Source organism: Saccostrea echinata, unplaced genomic scaffold (assembly GCF_033153115.1).
Source record: "Saccostrea echinata isolate AGI-Se365-2 ecotype Australia unplaced genomic scaffold, CSIRO_AGI_Sech_v1 ptg000029l, whole genome shotgun sequence".
Taxonomy (NCBI): domain Eukaryota; kingdom Metazoa; phylum Mollusca; class Bivalvia; order Ostreida; family Ostreidae; genus Saccostrea; species Saccostrea echinata.
The window spans coordinates 37,688,759-37,713,556 of record NW_026889778.1 but is presented as its reverse complement, the minus strand read 5'-3'; the positions used below and the strand labels follow the sequence as shown (position 1 = coordinate 37,713,556).

General features: G+C 32.6%; 2 protein-coding genes across 2 annotated transcripts; both read left to right on the top strand.

Moving 5' to 3' along the window:
* The first annotated feature begins 174 nt into the window (after positions 1-174).
* LOC133195894 (uncharacterized) lies at positions 175-8,355 on the top strand. The gene is made up of 8 exons (XM_061331871.1): positions 175-391; positions 3,859-4,111; positions 4,251-4,564; positions 4,665-4,811; positions 4,997-5,334; positions 5,466-6,737; positions 6,841-7,072; positions 7,216-8,355. The coding sequence occupies exons 1-8, from the start codon at positions 194-196 to the stop codon at positions 7,678-7,680; spliced, it is 3,219 nt and encodes a 1,072-aa protein (XP_061187855.1). The 5' UTR covers positions 175-193; the 3' UTR covers positions 7,681-8,355.
* A 6,605-nt stretch (positions 8,356-14,960) lies between these two features.
* Positions 14,961-18,731, top strand: LOC133195273 (uncharacterized). The gene is made up of 5 exons (XM_061331127.1): positions 14,961-15,102; positions 15,278-15,615; positions 16,152-17,465; positions 17,747-18,002; positions 18,282-18,731. Exons 1-5 carry the CDS (start codon positions 15,004-15,006, stop codon positions 18,729-18,731), a joined length of 2,457 nt encoding a protein of 818 aa, XP_061187111.1. The 5' UTR covers positions 14,961-15,003.
* Positions 18,732-24,798: the final 6,067 nt, after the last annotated feature.

The window sequence follows — 24,798 nt, the reverse complement described above, 5'->3', positions numbered from 1 at the left end:
ATTTAAAAATAGTCCTATTCAGAAACAGAAAAATACCCGAAACTCCGAAGTCTGCGCACGCAGTGTGCAGTTTAAATAAAAGGCATTGTATATATGGTTTTGCTTAGTTGTAAACTTGAAGTTGTACTTTTCAAGAGGAAATATGGCGCATTCACCGCCGTATTCCAGAATGGACGGGTCGCGCAACGAATGGATGGTCACTAGAAGAGGAAGCGAGCCGTGTATAACAAAAGACTTGGTTCTTAGTCCTACAGCTGACTTGGACAGTGTTATGGACTATGCTGATGATCTTGGAGTTGATATGTCTGGACTTAATGATGTGGAAGAAATGCAGAATAGGATCTGCATGCATCTGGATTATCTGGATTCGCAGGAAAATCCAATTCAAACGGTATTTATAATATTTTTTATAATCACACCTAATTATTGCATTAAGTAGCAGTTGTGAAAAAATTCTTTTAACCATATTTTTACTTTGCAAGAAAAAAGCTTGTTCTTTTAATTTTGGCGGATTATGCTTTCATTTGGGCTGATTCCTTCCATGATATCCACAAGAATGTTAAATTGTAGCTTGTCAAAGATGCTCGTACTCATTCTATATCAACACGCCTAGACAAGTTGACACATAAGAAAGTGCCCTCCTTCATAAAGTAACAATTATTTCAGACGTTGAAGGGAGGAACATTACTCTAGGTGCTTTATGCAATTGTGTATTATTTCATTACCTGCTGAATATTTCGGCAAGATGAAAGAAGAAAATTCCAAATGAAAGAAATGACATTCTAAAAAATCCGCCAAAATGAAATACAACCAAATATGAAAAAACAAGAATTATGGTGTTGTGTGCGAGGGAGGGTGTGTGTGTGTGTGTGAAGGGGGGGGGCATGGAAATACATGTATTGTTGATTGACATTCCTTTTCTCAAACATATTCTTTATCGAGGTTTCCTTTAAAGAAGGATAATTGGCTTTTTAAAGAGTTTTCGTGTAGTAAGGAAAATGGAAACTCACACATATACACTATAATATATATATATATATATATATATATATATATATATATATATATATATATATATATATATATATATATATATATATATATATATATATATATATATATAATGATCGTTTTAAATCATTTTATATCAGTATGTAGAGATAAACGTAGGAGAAATTTTTTTAAGACATAAACTATGTAGCATGATTTTGTCAATGCATTTGGAGTTTTTTATCTCGAAATGTTATTTCATAGTTTTCTTTACTTTTTATTGTACATAATGATAATGCCTATCACTGTCTAATGCCGTTAACGCGCGGTATTCTATTTGTCGGCACGGCAAGGTGTTGTTATACGACCCACGGCATCCACAAATAAGAATTCAATGCTTAAATAAACTGTTTTAAAACTGTGTTTCCGCAGTTGACATAATTGTATAAAATACCTCGATAACAACGAATTATGCAATATGCTGAGATGAATTCTATCAGTTATTATAGTTAGTGATATCATCCAATAATGAATAAATTTTAAATTTGTACATATTTGTCGACTAATAAAAAAAATCGGTGGATGTAGATCTGCTGTATTCGGGTTTTGTACTGTGGATTTTATATTTTTAGGTGGCTGCTACATTGTGGTCTGATAACATATTATTATTCTGGTTCATTTCAGTGTTTGGAATTTGAATTTCAATTAAAAACATTCATGTTTTGAGTTGCATTAATTTTTTGTATTTTAGTTTTTGTTCTTGTAGTTAATATTTTTTTTTTTGGCGTTTTTTAGGCCTATGGGATATGTTTTTGTAGATGATTACTTGATTAAAACTATCTTTAATTCATACAATTATAAACTATTCAGCATGCAGACGACCTAAATCGACCACATTCTAAAGAACAGGGTAACCCTTTTTTTCAGTCTTTTGTTTTAGGTGTATAAATAAAGTTATGTAATTTATGGGGAATATACATTGAATTTTCAGTCTATTTCTGGATAGAAAACGAAAATGGGAATTTTCGGAAATTCAATCCTGTAAATATATTCATGTGTATATATGATTTCAGAAATCAAAGAATAGCTGGATTATAAAACTACGCAGATTTTAGCAACTCTCTAAAATATAATTTACATTGAATTTCCCTTCTGGTTTTTCGCTTTGGTTAGAAAAGGAGAATTGGAAACTTAATCCTGTAAACTGATTCAATATCTAAAGAATAGACTGGAGTACGAAACTACGCAGCCTTTAACATTGGCAGAGAAATTACATCATGTACACTGTCACATGAATATTAAAATTGCCAAGAATTCCACAGTAAGCAAAAAGGATTAAAGACAAGCCCTCCGTAAAAAAAAAACAACAAAAAACAAAAAAAAAACTTTGTACATGTGAGACGAAAACACATCGTTAATCAAGACAGGGAGGGAGGGAGAAAGAGATATTTACAATAAAACATGAGTTAAATATCATTTAACCAGCTGTTCACACCCAAGCCCAACCCCCCTCAAACAAAACGCAGTCGTACATAGAAAAAAAAAAGAAGCAATGGCTTTGCAAGTTAAGCATGTGCAAAATTGTTGTGGCGTACTCTATGTAATTTTTTTTTAATCAACATCTTTTTTTTCTAAATATTTTCTAAAATAAACTCGATGAGCGTTAGCTTTTTATTTCATTTCTTTCATTTGCTCCTTTTAACCATGTAAAATGTTCCAATGAACAGGTTATATTAATGTTTCTCCTTTAAAAAAAACTTGACCATTATATCTTTATTTAGTGGTTATGTACAATAAACACACATTTTTGCAATAGTTTTTCTCTCTTATTAATAATTTATTACCTGCATTTATCCTATAGGTAGCCAATCGATTTTTGGTTGATTTCAAAGCATTTTCATTACAAGTTCCCTACCAGTTGTCAAAAAGTGAAGAAAAAAAACAAAAACGAAAACAAAAAAGGAGACATTCAAAAGCAGAATGTAAGAAATAAAAAAGGGAAAAAATGAAATCTTTAAAGAAATGGTTGATGGTGCATGTTTTGAATTCATGCTTATTCGTATATTGCAATGTAATTGCGAACCATATTATCAGGAGAATTAACTAGCAACTGACACGAGTTATTTAATATCTCCCGCAGAGACTCTTTAGAATTTCAAAGACTATTTTTTTCTTCCGGGTACCTGCTTTTGTTGAACCATCGTCCAATTAGAGCCACGATCTATTTTTAAACATTAAGACAACCACAATACTTTTTAAGGTGCCAAATAAAAAGATTTATTTAGGAGTGCATACAATACAAAACAGCCTGCAAGTGACTTAGTATGTTATTCGTTATTCAGACTGTTCCGTTTTTTTTTAAGTAAATTTCTCTAAAACGTTTTCTTACTTAGAAAATTTCACATCAATATAGATTAGATATTTTGTTGAAAATTTAAATCTACACTCATTTACTTAAACTCTGCTGGATTTTTCTCCTAGAAATTTTGTTTTAGTAATTCTCATACATTGCGAATTAAAACATCAAGTAACTGAAGAAAAAACACTGAAAAATTCCAATGACCTTCAAGAAAGAGATCTTTAACTCAGTACAAAAGATCTAGAATGCTTAAGGTTTATGATACAAATCTTCACTGTAGTTGTTGACCGCCTCATTATAATTGAAATAATGACAAAAAATAATGACAAAAACACTGATAATTAAAACTTTCATTGATGATCATATTTCACTGCTAGAATTTGTTTTATGTTAATGAATTAATGTTCAATGCACTATCTTCTTATTTATTTGCTTAATATCATTTCAACTTCTCTATCATTTTTATTTATTTATCTAAAATATTACTTGCATTTTTTTACTATATTAAGATTCGCAAGCTACTCATAGAAAAGCAATGTGACGACATAAACAGAAGGAAAAAGTTACGGGAACTTCTAGACAAATTCATCCGAACAAACAAGAGTTTTCATAGAATGTCCACTACTGGCAAAGAACGGATTGAAGGAAAGACAACTCTTGAATCTCTTCTTGAGACAGAGGGTATTACAAAGGACCTCGAGGAAGATCTCAGATTAAAAATTCAACACATAACTCATGGACACTGTGTTGTTGTTGTAGCCGGTAATATTTCTTGTTTTCAAGACCAACAATATTTTCTATCTTCCAACCAAATGTCTCTAAAAATAATGCATCAATGCTTAATTGTAATAGCATATTTGCATTAAACACGGGCTTATTCCATATCTGAATTCTATTTCAGGTGAAACTAATGCGGGTAAAACGAATCTTCTGAACTTGTTACTAGGACGCAAGGATCTTTTGACGGTCAAGGCCATTTCGTGCACATCAGTTATAACTAGGATATCATATGGGGAACAATTGACCGCCCATATTTTGTATGAGAGTGGCAAAGCGAAAGACATTACTATAAATCCGGACAAATCTGTTGAAAAACAAATTGAAGAATTGGTGTTTGAAAGGGACCTTGATAAGCGAGAGAATATGGATGCAAAATGCATGGATGCGGATGCTGTTTCAGAGGTTCATTTGAAACTACCAAATGAAAGATTGCAGGTAACTCATAGAACTTATTCAGTCGAGATATTTGTTTTATTCAGATTTCGAAGAGAATTAAAACTAGAAAACAAGCTAACCTTGACCTTTGTTTCCGCAGAATGGCCTCGTTTTGGTTGACTCTCCGGGTATTGGGGAGAATCCACAGATGGACAGCGTCATCAAACACTTTGTGGAGTCCAACCAAATCAATGGATTCATCTACCTCATCAAGTCAGATAGTGGACAAAGGGTTGATGAAGATAGGGTGTGTATTGTATTGATACATTTTTAATGACACGTATTTTAGCAAAAAAAAAAAACAAAAAAAAACAACATATTATGCGGCTACTAGCTCTACAATCTATCCAATAAGTGTAGATTGTAGAAACTTAACGATTTAAAACATATTCCCATGACCCTCTCTTATCAGAATCCACATAATTTTGACAGATAGGGGAATTGCTGAAAATGATTCTGTCATCACAGAAAGAGAAGAAGGATGGATATGGCTTGAACTTTGACCCTCGACTTGCTCTCTTTGTGTGTAATCACTGGGACAATGTGAAAAAAGATGAGAGAGATGAAGTCTTTCAGTACATCGTGTCCCGTCTCGAAAAATATTGGCCTGGCCTACAACCTGACCAGGTTATTAAGTTCTCAGCAAGGGAGGCAATGAGGGAATTGGACCAGAATGAAAATTACATTACTTCTGATTACAAAGCATTGTGGGGTGGAATACTTGAACTTTATAATTCCGCTCTAGATAAAAGAATAACATCAACCTACAAGTAATTATGTTGACATATTTTTTATTCATGAGCATAATTTATATACGATTATTTGTTTTCAAGTGAAATGAATCCAATTTTTCAACAAAACTGTATTTTTATATCATAAGGTTGTCAAATGTTTATTCTAGGTGGATGGAAACCATCTTGAAGAGAATGACTCATCACCTTAAGACTTTTGTTTGTCGACTTGATACTTCAGAGGAAGACCTTCAGAAAAAGTTATCAGAGATAGAAGTCAAGTTAAATAGGATAGGGCTCCATGCAGAAGAAGTTTTGCAGACGCTAACTAAAAAAATTGACAACGCTTGTGAAGAAATATACCAGTCATTCCGGGAGCATTTGATGACGTTAGCTTCAAAAACTCAAATCGTCAACTGGACATTGGCCGAAACACCTAGCCCAAACGAGTTTCCGACTTGGACAGAAATCAAAATGGAAATTTACGAGAGGACTTCTCAGAGGATATCAAAAGAGCTTGTTAGATGGGAGGAGGAACAAGGCCACATCCGAGAAATCGAAAGAACAATTATGACTGAGATCCACCTCAAGTTGAATTTATTACAAGAAGAATTGGCTGATGTAGATGATGATTTGAACTCAGACACGAGATCTATCACCAGTGATGATACAGCACAGTCTCAGTTTGGGACTCTGCGTAAACGACAATCTCTAAGCGGTCCTTCTCGTCGATCAACTTTGCATAGTGTCATGGTATACACAGAGGACACAGAAAACCATTTAACAGTACCATTCATCGCTCAAATTCTCTCTCCGCTCGGAAATGCCATGCAAAATATTGTCGGCAACAAAAATCGTTTATGTGATTATGAGAAAAATCGAACAAAAGTTGCTCGACAAAAATCGGAACGTTATTACAACTACTTATTAAATACGAGTTATGGAAATAATTTCCTTCGTAACTTTGTCGAGGCGTTGCTAGTTCAGAGCAGAGACAAACTTGCTGACATCCAATGTAAAATCCCTGCTATTATTGAGTCTGATAGAAAGGTCATGATGCATATATTGCGATGTAGGAGGGATACAAAAGTTTCGAGGGAATTATATGAAGAGATGATGACTGGCTTAGAAGATCTAAAACATCAACTCACTGAGTACGGTGAAGGAGAAATCTTTGTCGATGATTTTCGAAATGCAGATATACGGATTTCTAACAGTGGTAACAGTACTGGAGAAAAGTCTATCCGCATTTCAAATTTTATAGACAACAGCTCTAAAGACAGTAACACTTCCCAGACAGGCGAAACGAGGGCTCTGTGGACAATTCTACAGAATGGGAGCATTCGAAAAGAGAAAAGTGCAGAGGAAATTCGAGTGTTTATCAGAATTTATATGATGTCATCTGGAGTGACCAACATAACAGCTGAAGTTTCCAAACTCAGGTATTAATAAAGCACATTTCAAATTTTCAATTTTCTTTCGGTTATGTGTTTAATCATGGTATATGTAATTGATGAAAAATTTAACTTTTGAACTTCAAAACAGGTTTTTGAAGCACAATCATGTTGCTGAATTTCTTGGTCTTCATCGAGTAAATGCTGGATTTCCAACACTCATCTACAAGGATCGAATGAAGACAATTCATGAGTATTTTAAAAGCAAAAGTAAAGATACAGCCAAAGAAAGGGTGAAAATCTTTCAAGAAACTGTAAAAGGATTAGAATATCTTCATCGACGAAATTTAGTCCATATGGAGCTAAACACGCACACTGTTACGGTATGTATGATTTACATGTACTCAACTTTTCTCTCGTGTATAATTTTAATTAATAGGCACAAAGCACAGTTGACTCTCGGAAACACTCGCTGAAATGATTTAGATTTTACAACTTAACTCTTCATACATTTCCTTTTCAAAAGGTTGAACAAGCAACAGGAATGGTAAAACTAACAGGGGCATGTCTTCCACGTAAGGCCATCCTTCCAATGGAACGCGAATCCATTCAAGTGTCGCACTTCGTGTTCCTTTCCCCGGAAGTGCTTAATGGTGAAACGTACCTTGCATGTGATGATTCGTATGCCGCTGGACTTCTAGCTTTTGAGCTAATTTTCAGAAAGAAACCCTACAAAGAGTATCGCGAATGGTCCCTAGACCAATTTGCAAGGGGAGTGAAGCCGCGAGAAATGTTGGTGGTGGATGAAGTTTTACAAGGCCAGTCAGAGGACATCAGCGCATTGGTGACAAAGTGTATTGGGAAAGCAGACGACCGTCCTCGCGTGGGAGAGTTTCTGAACGTAAAGTTTCCGATTGTTGATATCTTACAGAGAGTAGATGAAGAGTCGAAGCCTGTACCTCAGAAACAAAATGTGATATACCGTAGATGAGTAGCTCTATCTCAAATTGTCCTAATAGTCATGAATATTATGCTATTTCAGGAAACGACTATCACTATCATTTTATACAGATGGTCGTACCGAATACAGTGTTTCTTAGACAGACTAAGTATTCAGTTCAGTTTGCAATTTAAATTGTGTGGGGATTTTTTCTGTGTTTTCCTAAGAATAAAGTGTCTCACTTATTTTCGATATTTAATTATATAATTATGGTATTCAATATTTCATATAACTTTTCTATATAGCTTTTTAAGGAAGTTTTTACATGTTTGTAATTATATAGTTTTGCTCATTTTGATTGGATGTGGATTATAATCACTGGACTTTCACAAAGCAATAGATCTGAATTCGAATCGTTTAATTTCTAAAATGTACTTGTAACGAATATGAGACTCACATTATTATCATGTTTTTTTCATCATGGTAAATATTCAAAAGAGGTTACAAATGAAGAATCTATTTAATGTGAAATACTGTAACACAAAGGTCTTAATTTCTATTCACAAAAAGTTTTTCTTGATGAAAATATTACCTTATTCTGAAACAAGGAAAGAAAAATACTATATGTACATGTATATATCTTCAGTGATGCCTCTATCTTGAGCATATTTGTGTATGTGTTTTCTGTATCAGTACTTATTTCTTACAAACTATATTATTCATTATTCTGTTAAAATACTTTCATATTTTATTGAATTCAATTGTTGTTTTCAAAAATAAAAGATTATTAAAAGAATAAGACACAATAACACAGTTTTCCTACTATGTTCGGTCTGTCACCTCAAGAACAGATATATACTCTTACGTGCTATTTATCTCTAAACACCGTGGCAATGTTTACAGTTGATTGATGTGTTTTTCAGTGACCTTGTTTCAAGTGAACATTCCAATTTTTGTATAAAAACAAAGGCTATAGAAGGATTCCCATAGATTGTTATAAGATTCCTTGTCAAAACTAAATATTTAGTTCTTAGCAAACAGGACTTCTGCGCAAATTTAATATTTTAAATTTAAACATATTTTGAGAATATTTTGATAAGCAGTGCTGGCCTCAACCCACACTTGTTCACTTTGGTTTCCCTTTAAGAATTTTTAAAAAGTCGTAATTTGTCGAAAGTCATCGAACTGTTGAAGCAAAACGACATTAAACTTTATCTGTAACTCATTAAGGTAGACACATACCGAAAATCTGCAAGTGTGTAGAAAACAAGTCCGAAAAACCTAATAGGACAGTCTAACGGGTTAGGGCCAATCTCCCAAATTGGATATCATAGTCCGTTTGTGATATATTTTCCTAACTGGGATATAAAAATTTACAGTGCAAAAAAAGGCAGATTTTTTTTATTACATTTTCAACAGTGAAATACTGTAATTTATTAATTGAATAAAATGAAATATTGAGATAACGAACAGTATTCAAGCTAAAAGTCCTTTATAACAATACAAATCGGGAGCAGAGCAAAGGAGACCCTCCAAAAACATCAGAAGTGTGATCAGGTACCATGGAGGAGTGAGCATCCCCGGCCGACCTGTCACACTCGCCATGTACTCCTTTTCAGGATCGGGAAATAACGGGAAAATCCCTCGACAATCCATGGTCTAACATTAGTCTGAAAAATGTCAGCATATGACTCATTGATAGACTGATAGATTGATAAATATTGTATCGGCCATAGAACTAACAAAATGATGGCTTTAAACGAGACTGTAGGTATTCTTGTTTCATCAACTTGTTTGTCAATAACTTACCTCGTTTTAGAAATCGTTCATACGTAGAGCATGCTCTTGCGTATCGAATCAACTGAGAGACATACACCCCATATGCAGGTGGTAATAGTATATTGCTGCATACGTAAGGGAAGTTGACGATTGAAAAGTAGTCATCACGTTTATCATAAAGCTTTGTTGTTAGATTACCATTAGCGTCTTTTTTATTAAAATATCCAAATATGAAACAGATGTGTCAAGCTCTGTGGTATCTTTTATTTCAAGCTCACTGGGACATATCGTGTTGACATATGAATGGAAATAAATATTGTTAATTGACAGTACGTCGTCGATATATCTAAATGTCTAGTTGAAGGCCACAGCAAGAGATTTCTTTTTCTCATGTATAAGATTTTGAATAAATGCTGCTTCATATGAATACCAAAATAGGTTTACTAATAACGGGGCGCAATTGGTATCCATTGAAATTCGAACAGATTGTTGGAAGTCAATCAGAAACTCAAGCATCTCTTAAGATCAACTTCAGAGTACTTGTGAAAGGATATCAAAGTGATATTCTGTCATAGTATGACAGAATATCAGAGGTGTAGCAAAACTCCATATTATAAAATAGAAAGCGTAAATTAACCATCCTGACAGAGACTACAATTTTTAAAGATTCTCAAAATATGCTGCTGAAATCAGTGTTTAAAAGGTTTTCAATCTCACATTCGCTATCTCAACCGATCAACTCTGACGTCATAGCCTTTGACACTGTGCTACCAATATGTACACACAGGTCACGTGCTACCCACATTAACGACCCACCCTCTATGTATATAGAGTGCTGTGTTACAGAAAGACACAGGCAAAGAGAAAATAAAAGAAAAATGTCATTAACAGAAAATTCATATTTTGTAGTTGGATATGGAATTTTTATATACTTGTGAAAATATCAAAAAAAAAAAAATCCTGTCCTGAAATAAATTCCATATCCAACTATACAAAACATTGAATATCCTCTTTTTATTTAGCTATAAATATTATAAATCTGCAACAAACTACTTAAAAAGAAATAACTTTTGGATTACAAGTTTTTCTGTATCGCCACTGTTTAGGAGATCGATCCTTCGGAAAATTCTAAATTTCTTGGGGATAAATCTAACGAATAAAAGGGTTTTAAAAAAACTAGTTTGCCAAAAGATATTGCACTTTATTTATATTTATGCGGATTTACAATATTTATAGGCAAAATATTTTTTTTTATTTTTGAACTGTAATTTTTTTTTTATTTTCAACAATGAAAAAATGAAATCTATTTATTGAATAAAAATGATATTCTGTCACAGTGTGAAAGAATATCAAAGTGATATTCTGTCAGAGTGTGAGCAATATCTGAATTTAAACAAAACTTATCTCTTTCCTTCCCTTCATGAAGAATGTAAAAATAATAATAATAATAATAATAATAATAATAATAATAAAAACCCTGGCTTGTAATAAGACGAAGAGACTCAATATATTCTCCAAATATGTTGTTAATATCAATGTTTTCAATGTTTTCAATCTCACTAAATTGCTAAGCCGTGACGTCTCAACGCTCAACTATGACGTCACAGCCTATCAGACAGCTATGAAAAGATAGAGGTAAAGGGAAAATCAAAGAAAAACGTAATATACAGTAAATTTAATGTTTTAGATGGATATAAAATTTATTTCACTCATGAGACAGGATTATTTGATATATGCTTCGCACTCATGAATATATATATATATATATATATATATATATATATATATATATATATATATATATATATATATATATATATATATATATATATATATATATATATATATATATAACCTGTCCCACTCGTGAAATAAGTTCCATATCCAGCTATACAAAACATTGAATATTCTCTATTTATTGCATCATATCAAAAATACAATTTCCTTTCCCATAATTTGTTTTGCAACAAATTATACGGACAAAAATTTAATGTATAAAGATGTGTTTTAAATGATCAGCAATGAAATCAAACTATTCGCATATACTAAAAAACATAATGGTTTCTTAAACATTTAATGCTACTTATTTTCTTTACATGAAATATTGCCTGGTTGAAGATTTACGCTACCATGCACTAAAGATCACAATGTGCGACAAAAAGGAGAATATATTGTCAGAAAGATTCGCTCCATTGGTACAAAAAACGAGAAAGGTCTGATTATATCGATTGTCAAAAAGATTCGTTCATGTTGGTTCATTGGGTAAAATTTTGCAACTGTCCTTTAAATCAGACAAAAGACAATTAATTGAGACACTCGGATGTTTCACAGCACTTTATGAAATCAGGTATGTTACTCCTCGGGGCGAGTGTAGAATAACTCGTTTGTAAAGCTAAAATTTGATTTTGACAGCTTTATCATTATTTTTGTAGGTAATTTTGAATCAATAGAAATATTTTCGAAATATTCTTGAAATAAACCCTTACTTCAAAAAGAAATAAGAAATATTTTCAAAATGTTTCAGACCCTTTCTTTGAACCTAAAAATCAGAGAGTTGGATGAAAAAATGTGAAAGTGAATCTTGTTCTAAACAGTATGATCTCAATTTTGGTTGTAAAGAAAATCCTGAGTTATTCGTTCTTTAGTAAATATCATAGATGAAAAAATCGAACATATGCTTAGTTTGATTTAAAAAAAAACTCTGATGAAATTAGTGCCAGTAATGTCGTTTATAATTTTTTTAATCTGAAATCGAAAATAATTACATGATAATTATCGTAAAATAATTTTCAAAATCAGAATGGAAATTAATAATAGACAAAACGAACACCTTCTTTGAAGAACTACTTTCAATTGCAGGAACGACACAAATAACACGATGACAGATAATGATGACGTATTTAATGTCAGTGAAGATGACGTCAAGAATGCAGATGACCTGGATACATTATTCGATTTGGGAGATCTATTAGGCGTGGATCTAGCTGGCTTAGTCACCATAGAAGAAATAAGGGAGAGACTGTTAATGGCACTACGAATGGATGAATATGGTGACTTCAAACAAATGGTGAAATATAAATTAAAGATACAAAATAATTTTCAGCCAATCATAAACTATCTATCTGTGAATGTGATATTTTGGGTCCATATAAAGAAATTAATTTCATACTGCTTAGTTAAAGCTTAATAAGAAAATCTCAATTCGAAGATATATTAAATTATATACTATAGTGCATGTAATGAATATGGAAACGATCCTTACTTTTGAATCTAATATTTTCTGTTTATGATTAATGAAATCATTAAGAGTTCAATACACAGTCATTGGTAAAACGATATCTTATTTGTTTGATTAACAGTCTTAAATTTACTTTCTGGTTTTTTGCAAATAACGATTTGAATTTATGCCAATTCTTGCAGTGAAAGTTTTGGTTTTTTTTTAAAGTGTCAATCACCAGTTAGTCGCTGATTGTTGCTAAGTCATGATCTTTATCCAACAAGGGGAATTCCCTTACTTTTTGAGGTTTACGTGTACTCTATAATTACATATCTGCTGTTCACTCGATCCTGTGGAATTTCTATTCATATCTTATGACAAAAAACCATCCTTAGCTAATAGCAGTTTTTGTTAGAAAACAATTTAATGCAAGTTCTAGTATGTAAAATTCCTATGTGGGTGGAAAAATTTTAATCCAAATCCTTCTTATTTTACAATGCTTTCTTCAAATTTCATTCTTCCCGGTAGAAGAGCTGACAGAGCAATAATCATTCAAGCTTGAAGAACCTTCATTTGATTTTTATTATTCAGTAGTTTCAAGGCCGACTGAAATACAAGCTTGCTTCAATAAAGATCGGTAAAGTCACTTTAAACCATGGTGCTAATCAATACAAAATTTTCTGCCGAAGCGGTTTTAAATAAGTAATTGCGAAATCAGTCACCATTAATTACAACATTGTCTTTTACATTGCATAATACTTTAACATGAAACACTTTGATTATAGGCCAGAAATTTAAAATTCTGAACACAAATTTGCATAGTCTTTAATTTCGGTATCACTGCATGCCGCCGTCTAGCATTTAAAGACCTTAGATATTTCATCTGTTATTTCTAGATGTTTTGAGGCTTATTCGATCTAGGATCTGGGGCATATTGTTTTGTCTGTCTACCTGCTTCTTTGTTCTGTTATATTCCTTTTTTTTTAAATAAATACATGTATTGGGTATCCAAGTTGTTGACACACACCCAAACGTAATCAGAAAAGGTCACCAATATAACATTATTTTGCAAAGGATATTTTCTGTACGGTCAAAAGAAGGCAGCTCATCTTTTAGCTCCATATGATCTGGATTTAACATCAATCTACGAATTTATCTTTTTATATATCATATATACATGTATTTCAATAGTATTACGATATGGCTATCAAGAACCTCTATAGAAAATTATACTTTTTTTCTTAGGACATTTGCAGGCACATACTTTTTTGCTAAGTACAGCAACTGTAAGGTCTTAAATTTACATCTCCATATTAGATTGAAAAAGCAATGCAAGGAGTCCAAAGGGAAAATTTACAGAAGCGAAACAGATTGGTTGAAATGCTAAACATTTGTCAGGATACATTCCAAAATCACAAAGAAACTGCCGATGGAACAGGAAATAAAGGAACGCAAGCAATAGAAAGGTTTCTTAAGACTGAGGGCATAATTAATGACCTCAGCGAGGATATACAAAAGAGAAAACGATTGGTTGAGAAAGGAGAATGCGTGGTGGTGGTTTCCGGTAAATATGATGTTTCTTCATGAACCAAATGAAAAACTAACAATGTTGAAATCTTTATTATTATTATCGTATATGTTGAACGTTTTGGCTATATTTGTCGATTGAGAAAACTTATTCCACTCTAAGAATGTCATATTGATGTTGATTTCAATATTCCTACATTTTTCAGATCAGCATGCAATTTTTGCGAGTCATACACCTATCTCAGAAAAGCATGATAACATCATCGTCCTTAAAAATACCATATCTCAGTATTATCAGTAATTAAATAAATAATCAAATCTTTTCACATCAAATTTTCAAGGTGAGACCGGAGCTGGAAAGTCCACAGTGCTAAACCTTTTGTTAGAAGAAAATTTACTACCTACCCATTCCCTTCCATGTAGTTCTGTTATAACCCGAATTTCCTATGCAGAAAAAAATGGTGCTCGCATAATTTACAATGGCGATAAAGAAGATTACGTCATAAGAAATTGTGACGTTAAATCACTCCGTGAGATACTTAAAGGGATTTTGTTTGAGAAGGACATAGATAATCGAGAACGTTGTTCTGATGTCAAAGAGGTTCAAGTGTATATATCAGCAAATATTCTTCGGGTTTGTGTACAATTTTTCCATGAAACTTATATACAGATTAAATTATTATAATACTGTTTCCTTTACTTTCTTATTTTCATTGAAAGACAAAGTTATACTGATATCTAAGACTAATATTTTTGCAACAAATTTAGCTTTTTTTCTATTCCAAATATTATCTTCTCTGTAGTGCGGATTAGTAATTGTGGATTCTCCAGGCATCGGTGAAAGTGAGGTTATGGATTCTGTGATTGGAAACTTTGTTTCCACCAATGAAATTATGGGATTTATTTACCTCATCAAATCAGACAGCGCAGGAGGTGTTGATGAGGATAAGGTAACTTTTATTATGTTCATTGATGTTCATACTGCAAAATATGATTGGTAAATCGGTTTTATTTTTGAAAACAAAAATCAAAGTGAAAAAAAGTTTCTTAACATATATGAGTTCACAATAAATCAAATGATGTTTTCCAAAGCAATTGAAATTTAACATGTATTTGTTTCAAAAGCTGGGTGCTCTCTTACGCCTTATTTTGGAAAATCAGAAAAAGATCTCAAACCAGTCAGGCTTGCCGTTTGATCCCAGTTGTGCCATCTTCATTTGCAACCTTTGGGATCTTGTAAACAAAGAAGAACAGCCAAAGGTGTTTGACTACGCATGCTCACGTCTCCATAAATACTGGACAAATCTCTCACGGTCACAAGTTTTGCGATTTTCTGCAAAGAAAGCAAATAGAGAGCTCTCCGTCAGCAGGAAATTTATAACAGACGATTATATGAAATTGTTGATGGCAATTCAAGAACTGCACTCTAAAGCGATGGAAAGAAGAATTCACTCAACATTTAAGTAAGTATTAAAAAGGAACTAAATACATTTACCAACTTCTTGCAAATTAAAATTACTTCATCAGTGGGTAAAAACTCACCCACTATTCATTGATATCTGATTTTGCTCATAAACATAGCAGTATCTGAAAGATAAACGTAATAACTTTCAGTACTCTACTTTTACTATATGATGTGTTAAGCTATTACTAGTATTATTTTAATATCATTAAGTTGAGATTTTTATTTCATCGATGCAGGAAAAAATAAGTGCTTCAAATAAGCTATAAAACTTTATTTACATATAATTACTAAGCAGTGGAGAAATGATTACAAAAATAGTTCTTGTGGCAACTGCAGTTTTTATATTTATCAGTATATGGCCAGATGAAGGAACCAATCGGTCAACCTGTATACAATTTACTATACACTGAGTAATAATCAAACTAAATTATGCAATATTTTAAACATAGTATAACACTGAAATTTGTCTTTCGTTAGGTTCTATGGAATGTCAAAAAAATCGTTATTTATGGCAAAAGTTTAAAACATTTTCAGGTGGATAGACAGATTATTAACAAGAGGGATTCATCACAGTAAGACAATAGTCAGACAAGTAAACAGCGATGAAAATCTGGGGAATGAAAAGATTCAAGAACTATCTCAAAAATTAGAAATTTTGAAAAACAATTCCAACTCCATTGTGACCAATCTCAGATCAAAAGTAGATGAAACTGCGACGGAGATTTGCAAAAACTATCGCGAATATTTACAATTACCCCAAACACGATCGCGAATCACTAATTGGATTGAATCAGAAATACCAAAATCAGAATCTTGGGAGGAGATCAAAGAACAAATTGAAGACATTACAGCAGATCGAATTTCTCTCGAGCTGAAGGAATGGGATGAAGAGAAAAATTGGGTTAAAGGGCTTGAAGATGAACTTTATCAAGAGGTCAAGGAGGAATTTCGTGGACTGGAAAACCAAATCGGGATGATTGAACAAGACATAAGCATATCAAGGAGCTCCAATGATAATGAAGACTTACGTTCAACCCTTGGTCATAGGAAAAGTAAACTCACTCTCAGAAGAATGTCTACACTAAGTTTAAGTAGTATGAATGTATACTTATCTTCTACTTCCTCACAAAGCGCGGAGGAAGAATTGATGCCTTTGAATGTATCTGTCCTTGCAAGATACATCTCTCCAATCAAGAATATAGCCCGTAATTTCAAAATGAAGTTTCGCGGATCAATTATCTATGATTCGGTGGTTGTTAGCAGAAAGATGCAGGCATTCAAGGATCATCCGACTAAGATAGCTCGCAAGAAATCTGAAAGGTTTTTGAAGATGTGCGTGGACGAAAAAAATGACATTTTGTTTGATTTTATTCAAGCATTGTTAGAAAGACCATGTCAATTTCTGCAGATACTAGAAATGAAAGTTCCGTCCGTCATAAAAGCAAATCAAGAGGCTCTGGATCATATAATCCACTGTCGGTCTGATTCCATTGAATCTCGCGAGACTTACATTAAGATGATGACAGACTTCGAGAAACTGCGAGAGAAGTTGAGAGAATACGGGATAGGGTACATTTTTGTTGCAGATTACAATGTGAATGAGCTTCGTGTGAAAGATCACTCCTGTAAAACTGGTCATAAATCTTTCAAGTCATCTGATGTGGCAAGAACCGTCAGCTCTGCAACAATTGTAAAAGAACCTGGAGAAGAACTAGAACGTGGTCTTTGGACTGGATTTCAGAACGGATACCATATGAATAAGGATGGAGAACAGCATAGTATTTTTATCCGTGTGTACCTTCCAAGCTCAGGGGTGACTGAAGTGCACTCAGAGATAGCTAGGTTGAGGTAAACATTCCCTAAACTTATTAGCATTTTTAAATATACCATGAGTGTTAAAGATAATGATAAAACTACGTACCAATGCACAGAAACTTTAAGATCACGAACTTGTTTGCTTGGTGAAGAAAGACAAAATGATATTTTTTAAATCGCCGTTCTTTGGCATGGCTTACCTCCCAATATCCTATGGTCTATAGATCATCAAATAATCTTGTGTCACAAAAATATGAATTGCCTTTAAACACAAAAGCATACATTTTTGAAGTTGTATTTTGTTTTAAATGCAGGTCCTTACAAAATCAACATGTTGCTGAATTTCTCGGGATTTCACATTCGGATGCACCGATTCCAGCCCTTATATATGACGGTCATCTGACATCTGTCAATGATTACCTTAAGCACAATCCTTTAGAAAGAGATGTGCATGCCAAGAGGATAATTTATGAAGTGGTTGAGGGATTGATCTACTTACATGAAAGAGATATGGTTCATATGGAACTTACATCTAATACAGTTACAGTTTCAAGGGAGAAACTCGCGAATGTAAATAAAATTTCTTGAAAAAAAATCACTTCAAACATCCGGGCAATTTACATTCTGCATGCAAACGACTTTTCCAAGCTTTTTATATCTACTAATTTAATACATGTAGAAACACTTGCAACTTTTGGTCTTAATTTGGTCCCGATTTGCTTAAATTGATTTTATTTTAAATAATTTAAAATATAAAGAGATGTTGCAATTGAGAGTGTCTGAAAAATACAAGTGTAATCTCACATTAAAGTACGTAGTACTCTTTAACTGTCTTTTTACTTTTGATAGGGAAAAGTAAAACTTAGCTGGGCTTGTCTACCTAGAAAAGCCATGCTGCCACTCGACAAGGAACACGTTCAAGCTCAGGAGTTTGTGTACCTCTCTAAGGACGTCCTTAGAGGAGAGACATACACGGCAAAAGATGATGTGTACTCCTTTGGCTTATTTATGTTTGAGTTAAATTTAATCCTTCGAGCTTTCGAGGTTCAAAGGTCGATGAAGCTTTCGGAGTTCATTCTTGGAGTTGACGCTACCTCTATGTTGAATCTCGAGCAAAGTTTGGTGAAGATTGATGAAATGACCAAAGATTTGATTATGCGCAGTTTGCACAATAATGCTGAAATTAGACCAAGTATTTCAGATTTCTTAGTTATTTTTTCGATGGATCACCAAAAGCATGGCAGACGGAGAATGCGAGGAAGTTCGTTCAATTTCAGTCAAGAAACCTTACCAGAATAGGACAAAATTACACCGAGGTCTACGGGAGCACGTTTTGCAGTTATTTGTTTCGTTATTTTTTTTTTTCATTAACATTTTGATTTTTTCAACAAGGACGCACTGACACTAAAATGTCTTTTCAGTCATTTTGATATTTTAAAAAAGACTTTAAAAATAACACTTGATGAAGATGTACATCTGATTCTCCGTTGACACACTCCTTTTTCAATCCATGAGCACAAGATCAACCACTTGATTGCTTTGTACTCTCTGAAAATAAATTGCAGTGCATCAATCGTATGTAATCTGTAGGTGTAAAGCAGGTTGTTCCGTGCTTCAACGTTACTTGTCGTGCGTCTTTTTGTCGAGGAGACATGGAGCATTACGTTGATGAAAGGTGACTTGTAATGTTACATGCAGGTGTACCTCTCTTTAAAAAAAGGTAACATATCAAGCTGATTATCTAGGCTGATATGAAAAGTTTGTCGAAAAATGCTGTCAAATGTGATCTAGAAATGTGCATGCAATTCTGAAAGCGACATTATGACCTCTCAGAAAAAATTGATGATGGCCTTTCCTGTTAAATTTCACGTAATTACTGATAGTCACTGAAAACGTTATGTGTTTCTTGTATAAAATTGAATGATTATGTTAAAGTTTGTGGGTTTTTTTAATGTTAATGTATGCAAATATTCTAAATTGATTTTCACATCTACAGTTTTAACAGATATAACTCACGTTTGTAAGTAGCTGATCTAGCCATTGCTATTGTGTCTTGTAATGAAAACCTTTGATGTTGTTGTTGTCGTATTGATTTTGTAATTGTCCTAAACGAGTATTACGATAATATTGCAATATTATGTTAAGACAAATGAACACAATTTTGTAGATTCACTGTGCACAGGACTAACATCCTAGTGTGTCCTTTTCTGAAACCATCAGACGGTAAAACGAGTTTGATTTTAAGACTTCAAAGTAAGATAAATGTTTAGAACGTAACATGAATAACATTAAAATTGTACTCCAGTGGAACATCGTACACGTGTACTTAAGTTTTAACGGAAAGATTTCCAATAAAAAGAAAGAATATTAAATGGTTTGCAGCATGGTGACTTGCATGAAAGGCAGAAAATTCGGTGCTCATAAAGTGTACTTTCAGGGGATTGACACATCTTACTCGTTATTTAGCCAGGGAGGTCGTCACGGGTGATAGTCTATGCTAACTTTTTCCACGCCTTTACTTGTCGTTATGTCTGAGAGATTCGAGACATGAAATTTTATTATCCGAGTTACGTAATTTCAATTTTTGTAACTTCTTCTGTGATTCAGGATCGAAAAAGCTTTATTTTCATCCACATATCAATTGCAATACAAATGTCAAGATTTTGTGCTGAAGGCAGTTTTTATGGAATAATTTGAACATTGTTTAATATTTTTGTTACAAATAAAAGCTACAATAATTTAAAGGTGCATTATTTTTTACAAGAAAATTTTTAAAAAAATATTTGCAAGATGTACGAGGGATTATAAGCTTATGACTAATAATCCAGATGTTTAATTTACCTTCTAATAATTACAGAGAACTTGTTTTTAAGGTGATGAGAATTCAAATCATCAATGAAATAGTTTTCATAAAAACAGACATCTTCATGTACAAAATATCAAACAAATTGTTTGAAGTTATAATTTAGATTAAATTTTCTGATAGATGAAGTCTATAACGGGTCTATTTTAGGTGAACAGCATTAGAATATTGAATGACAAAGGTTGATGGCGAATACACAATAGCCAAACGATACTCGTGTTATATTTGTAAATACCATTGTAAAAATTAAATAATTTCATTCTGCATTGATATTTACTATCCATTACATAAAATTCGATAAACATTGATAACACCGATACACCACTACATGTATTTGTTTCGAGAAACCAGATTGGTATCAGGAAAGAGTTAAGGGTATAATTTCCTCTGATATGCAAAGCCCAGTATCTTTTCTCGTTTTCTCAAAGCGTAACGCAGGCAAAAAGAATGCCTCAAAATGATCTAATACTTAATCATAATGAACACAATATTTACTGGCAACCATTGATTTTTTTGTGCAGACCTAGGCATATCTTTTACTAAATGTACCTTCGTGATACTTTAACATCATAATACATGTACAACTCTAAGTCGTATTTTCTCACTGGATCCAATTTTGTCTTGTGAATAACGTACAGACATATTTAACTGATGAAGTTTTTTTTTTTCATGAAATATGGATAAAACGACCAGTATTCAAGCTCAAAGTCCATTAAAACAATACAAATCCGGAGCAGAGCAAACACGGACCTCCAAAAACATCAGAGGTGGGATCAGGTGCCATGGAGGAGTGAGCATCCCCTGCCGACCTGTCACACCCGCCGTGTGCTCCTTGTCAAGATCGGGATATAACGGAAAAATACGTCGACAATTCAGTGTGTACATAATGGCCTAACAATTAGTATGAAAAACGTCAGTCCGCATATTACTTAATGATAAACTGTATTTGCTGACAAGGTCATTGTATCGACCATAGAACTTACGAAATGATGACTTTAAACAAGGCTGTTGATATCCTTGTCTCATCAACTTGTTTGTCAATGACTTACCTCGTTTTTAGCAATTGTTCATACGTAGAGCATGCTCTTACGTATCGAATCAACTGAGAGATATACATCCAATATGCAGGTGATAAGAGTATATTGCTGTATATATATATATATATATATATATATATATATATATATATATATATATATATATATATATATATATATATATATATATATATATATATATATATATATATATGCATACTCTGGGTTTTTTCCCTCTATGAACAGGCACTCACCGGCAGTGACTTCTGTTATGTCTGCATTTCATTTTTCACACTGGCACAGACCAAGTTTCCGCAAAATAAAATTCATTAAGAACTTTATATGTGGAAGGTTGTGCAAAATGAATAAACTGTAGTTTTTAATGAAATCTTCTGGAAAAAAAGAAATTCAAATTTATTAAAATTTCTGATCGAGGTGTATTTAAAGTTTTTAAAATGAATTTTGATCAAAATATTGAAATGTATAATTAATTTTTCTCCAAATTAAACGGAGTTGCTTTATCTTTAATTTATCTGTACATTTTACACAATCATATAGTTACAAAGAGAGTAATACTTCTTCTCGTGCGGGTGTTTTAAGTTCAGTGTGTAATTTCCGTATCTATTTCAAGAACGATTTCAGCTCCTAAAATGAATTTAAAATCATTCTTAATTTAAAAACAATATAAAAGCATTGGAATTCAACATATCTGCATGGCTAATGTTGTTCATAACATTAAGTTCACTGAAAAACATTGTGCACTTTTTAAATGACTTTAACAATTTTTGAGTAACGTAATATAGTTTTGAGAATACTTAGGTTTCAAGACATCATGACAGATTTTTTTTTTTTTTTTTTTTTTTTTTTTTTTTTTTTTTTTGTCATGTTTAGTCAAAATCCATATTTTATGAGACTGCACATTTTCATAAAATGATCGCACATATTCATAATCCATTTGTAAGATACGCTCGCTATTAATGTCGATGCCTATTTAAATCTTCTGTCACCATCTTGTATAGGAAGTATCAAATTTATGAGTTTTGAAAAGAATTGAATCATTCGAAATACGATTAAATTAACATAAAGTCTTTGTTAGTATGTCTCCTCTATTTAAAAATAGCAATGACTTTAAGCATTTTTCTGTTAGTTGAGGAATACAAATTTCTAATGAGTAATATTTTAATTATAACTTTCAAGACAGTGTTAGACACCCACAAACGCACTCCCACACACACCCACAGAGAGAGAGAGAGAGAGAGAGAGAGAGAGAGAGAGAGAGATGTATTTTGAAGGTATACGTGATATGTCCACAAATTATATTTACATATTCAACTATTTGTTCTAACGTGTTCATTGCTCTTAATATAGAAAAGTTATATAAAAATGCTTAGTATGATTAAAATCTAATTTTTTTAACTCATATTTATATTCGGTACTCATATTTATATTCGGTTATTCAGGCAACCCTTTCTGTCACTATGGTGGGTTTTTTTTTTAATCCTTAAAGTTTTGCTGAAGACAAACTTTTGTTTATAGAAAGTAGAAACCGTTTTGAGAGTGGTCAAAATTTGTTAATGTTCAGTAATTTTTATAATTTTTTATTGGATTTGATCGTCACTGTAAATAATTGTCATTTATGTAATTACATAAAAATTGTTTTTGTTTTCGGCCAAAACCTAACTTCACTGAAGGCAGTTTATCTTAACTTAAGATTTGTTGATGTTGCCAAGGTACATTTCAACTGATTTGAATTCAATTATTCCACGGAGATCTAAGGTTTAGTAATCTTAAATATCAGAAACATCATCATTTTGGCTAAGGGGGAGAAAATAAAAATGAACAGAAAAATATACAGAGTTACAGACCATGTTAAGTTAGATTGTATTATGTATGGGTGAATTGAAAAAAAAAATGACCAGACACATATTGATCAACCTGCACTAAAAATACAGGCAATGGGAATACATTTCTGCATTTCAGCATATGTCTTTTGACATTGTCTGAATACCTGTCAAATATCTTATTTAAATCTCAAGTCACAAAAAATGTTTTGCCCAAAAATGATGCTAAAAATTTTAGGAGTGCAACACTTTTTGTGTCAGGTAATTATTGGAAGTGGGCCCCCCGACTTTGTTGCCCCAACTTCTGAAACGGGCCTGTGAAAAAAATGTTTTACCATGTCAGGAGTGCAACAGTAAAATATTAGTGTTACCAAAAATAATTGATTTTAAACATCTGTATAACAACTAAATCAAAAAACAATTTTCAAAGTGTAAAACAATAACTGATATACCATTTAAAACTTTAAAATGTTATATAAATCACAAGCAGCATTAATGAGAGTCAAGTATCTGTGCATACCTAATAATGTCAGGAGTGCAACATTTGATGTTTTGCTCCCCAGCATGGAAAAACATTTATAAGTATTATATTCTCTGATTTCTATTTTGGAAAATAAAGGCACAAAGAATATTTTTACCAAAAAGATGTATCAATTACAGGGTCTGTGTTTCAGATCTATATTTCTATGGTCAGGAGTGCAACATATTATTTTAAAATCCTAGACTTCTATTCATACAACCGTTCACGGTAGCTCAGTCGGTAGAGCGCTCGCTTCTTGATCGGGAGGTCGTGAGTTCGAATCTCGGCTGCGACTGACCTAAGTCGATAAAAAAAATAGGTAGCAACTGTTCCTTCGCCATGCGCTCGGCACTTTGAAGTGAAAGTTGCGGGTCCTTCGGATGAGACCTTAAAAACCGAAGCCCCGTGTCACGGTAGGAGTTGGCACGATAAAGATCCCTCACTGCTCAATGGCCCTGAGTGCCGAGTAAAGGTCAAATTTGATGCCCTTCATCGGTATATGGTGACGTCTCTATATGAGTGAAAAATTCTCGAATGGGACGTTAAACAGCATACAATCAATCAATCAATCTATTCATACTAATAAATATTCTTTAATCAATAATGATCTATTTGAATAATTTAGTACTAAATTATTGACAGTTTTATTATTAAATCCGTCTCTTTTTATCGATAGTATCAACCCAGATGTGTTTTTATCTTTTCTTTGATTTTTTATGAATGTAAAAAACACACACACGCACTTAAAAATTTGTTATAAAATTCAAGTAATTACACCTAAACTTCACGAAACAACAGAACAAGTTCTGATGTAATTTATGCTTCACAATTCTTCTTAATTTAAAGACTTGCATGCTCTTGGTCAGGAGTGCAACAAAAATGTTAAAATTATTGCTGATCGAATATTAATAAATCTAAAGAAAAAAATCAAGGAGTAGAATGTTTATGATTGACCTCTAACAGTGTTTGTCCTGTGATCAGTGAAAATATACTATAAAATATACTTTTATCTTCTTAATACATTTTAAGCTATTTTTTGGACATAAATAGGGAATAATTCAAAATGTAAAGCAAGTTTAAATACGTTTTTTGTATCTTAACCATG

Coding starts and splice junctions, on each gene's coding strand:
- LOC133195894 (XM_061331871.1), top strand. CDS start 194: ATGGTCACTAGAAGAGGAAGCGAGCCGTGTATAACAAAAGACTTGGTT. Junction 4,565..4,664: donor TACCAAATGAAAGATTGCAG/GTAACTCATAGA, acceptor TTGTTTCCGCAG/AATGGCCTCGTTTTGGTTGA. Junction 4,812..4,996: donor AAAGGGTTGATGAAGATAGG/GTGTGTATTGTA, acceptor TAATTTTGACAG/ATAGGGGAATTGCTGAAAAT.
- LOC133195273 (XM_061331127.1), top strand. CDS start 15,004: ATGGATTCTGTGATTGGAAACTTTGTTTCCACCAATGAAATTATGGGA. Junction 15,103..15,277: donor GAGGTGTTGATGAGGATAAG/GTAACTTTTATT, acceptor TTGTTTCAAAAG/CTGGGTGCTCTCTTACGCCT. Junction 17,466..17,746: donor TCAGAGATAGCTAGGTTGAG/GTAAACATTCCC, acceptor TTTTAAATGCAG/GTCCTTACAAAATCAACATG.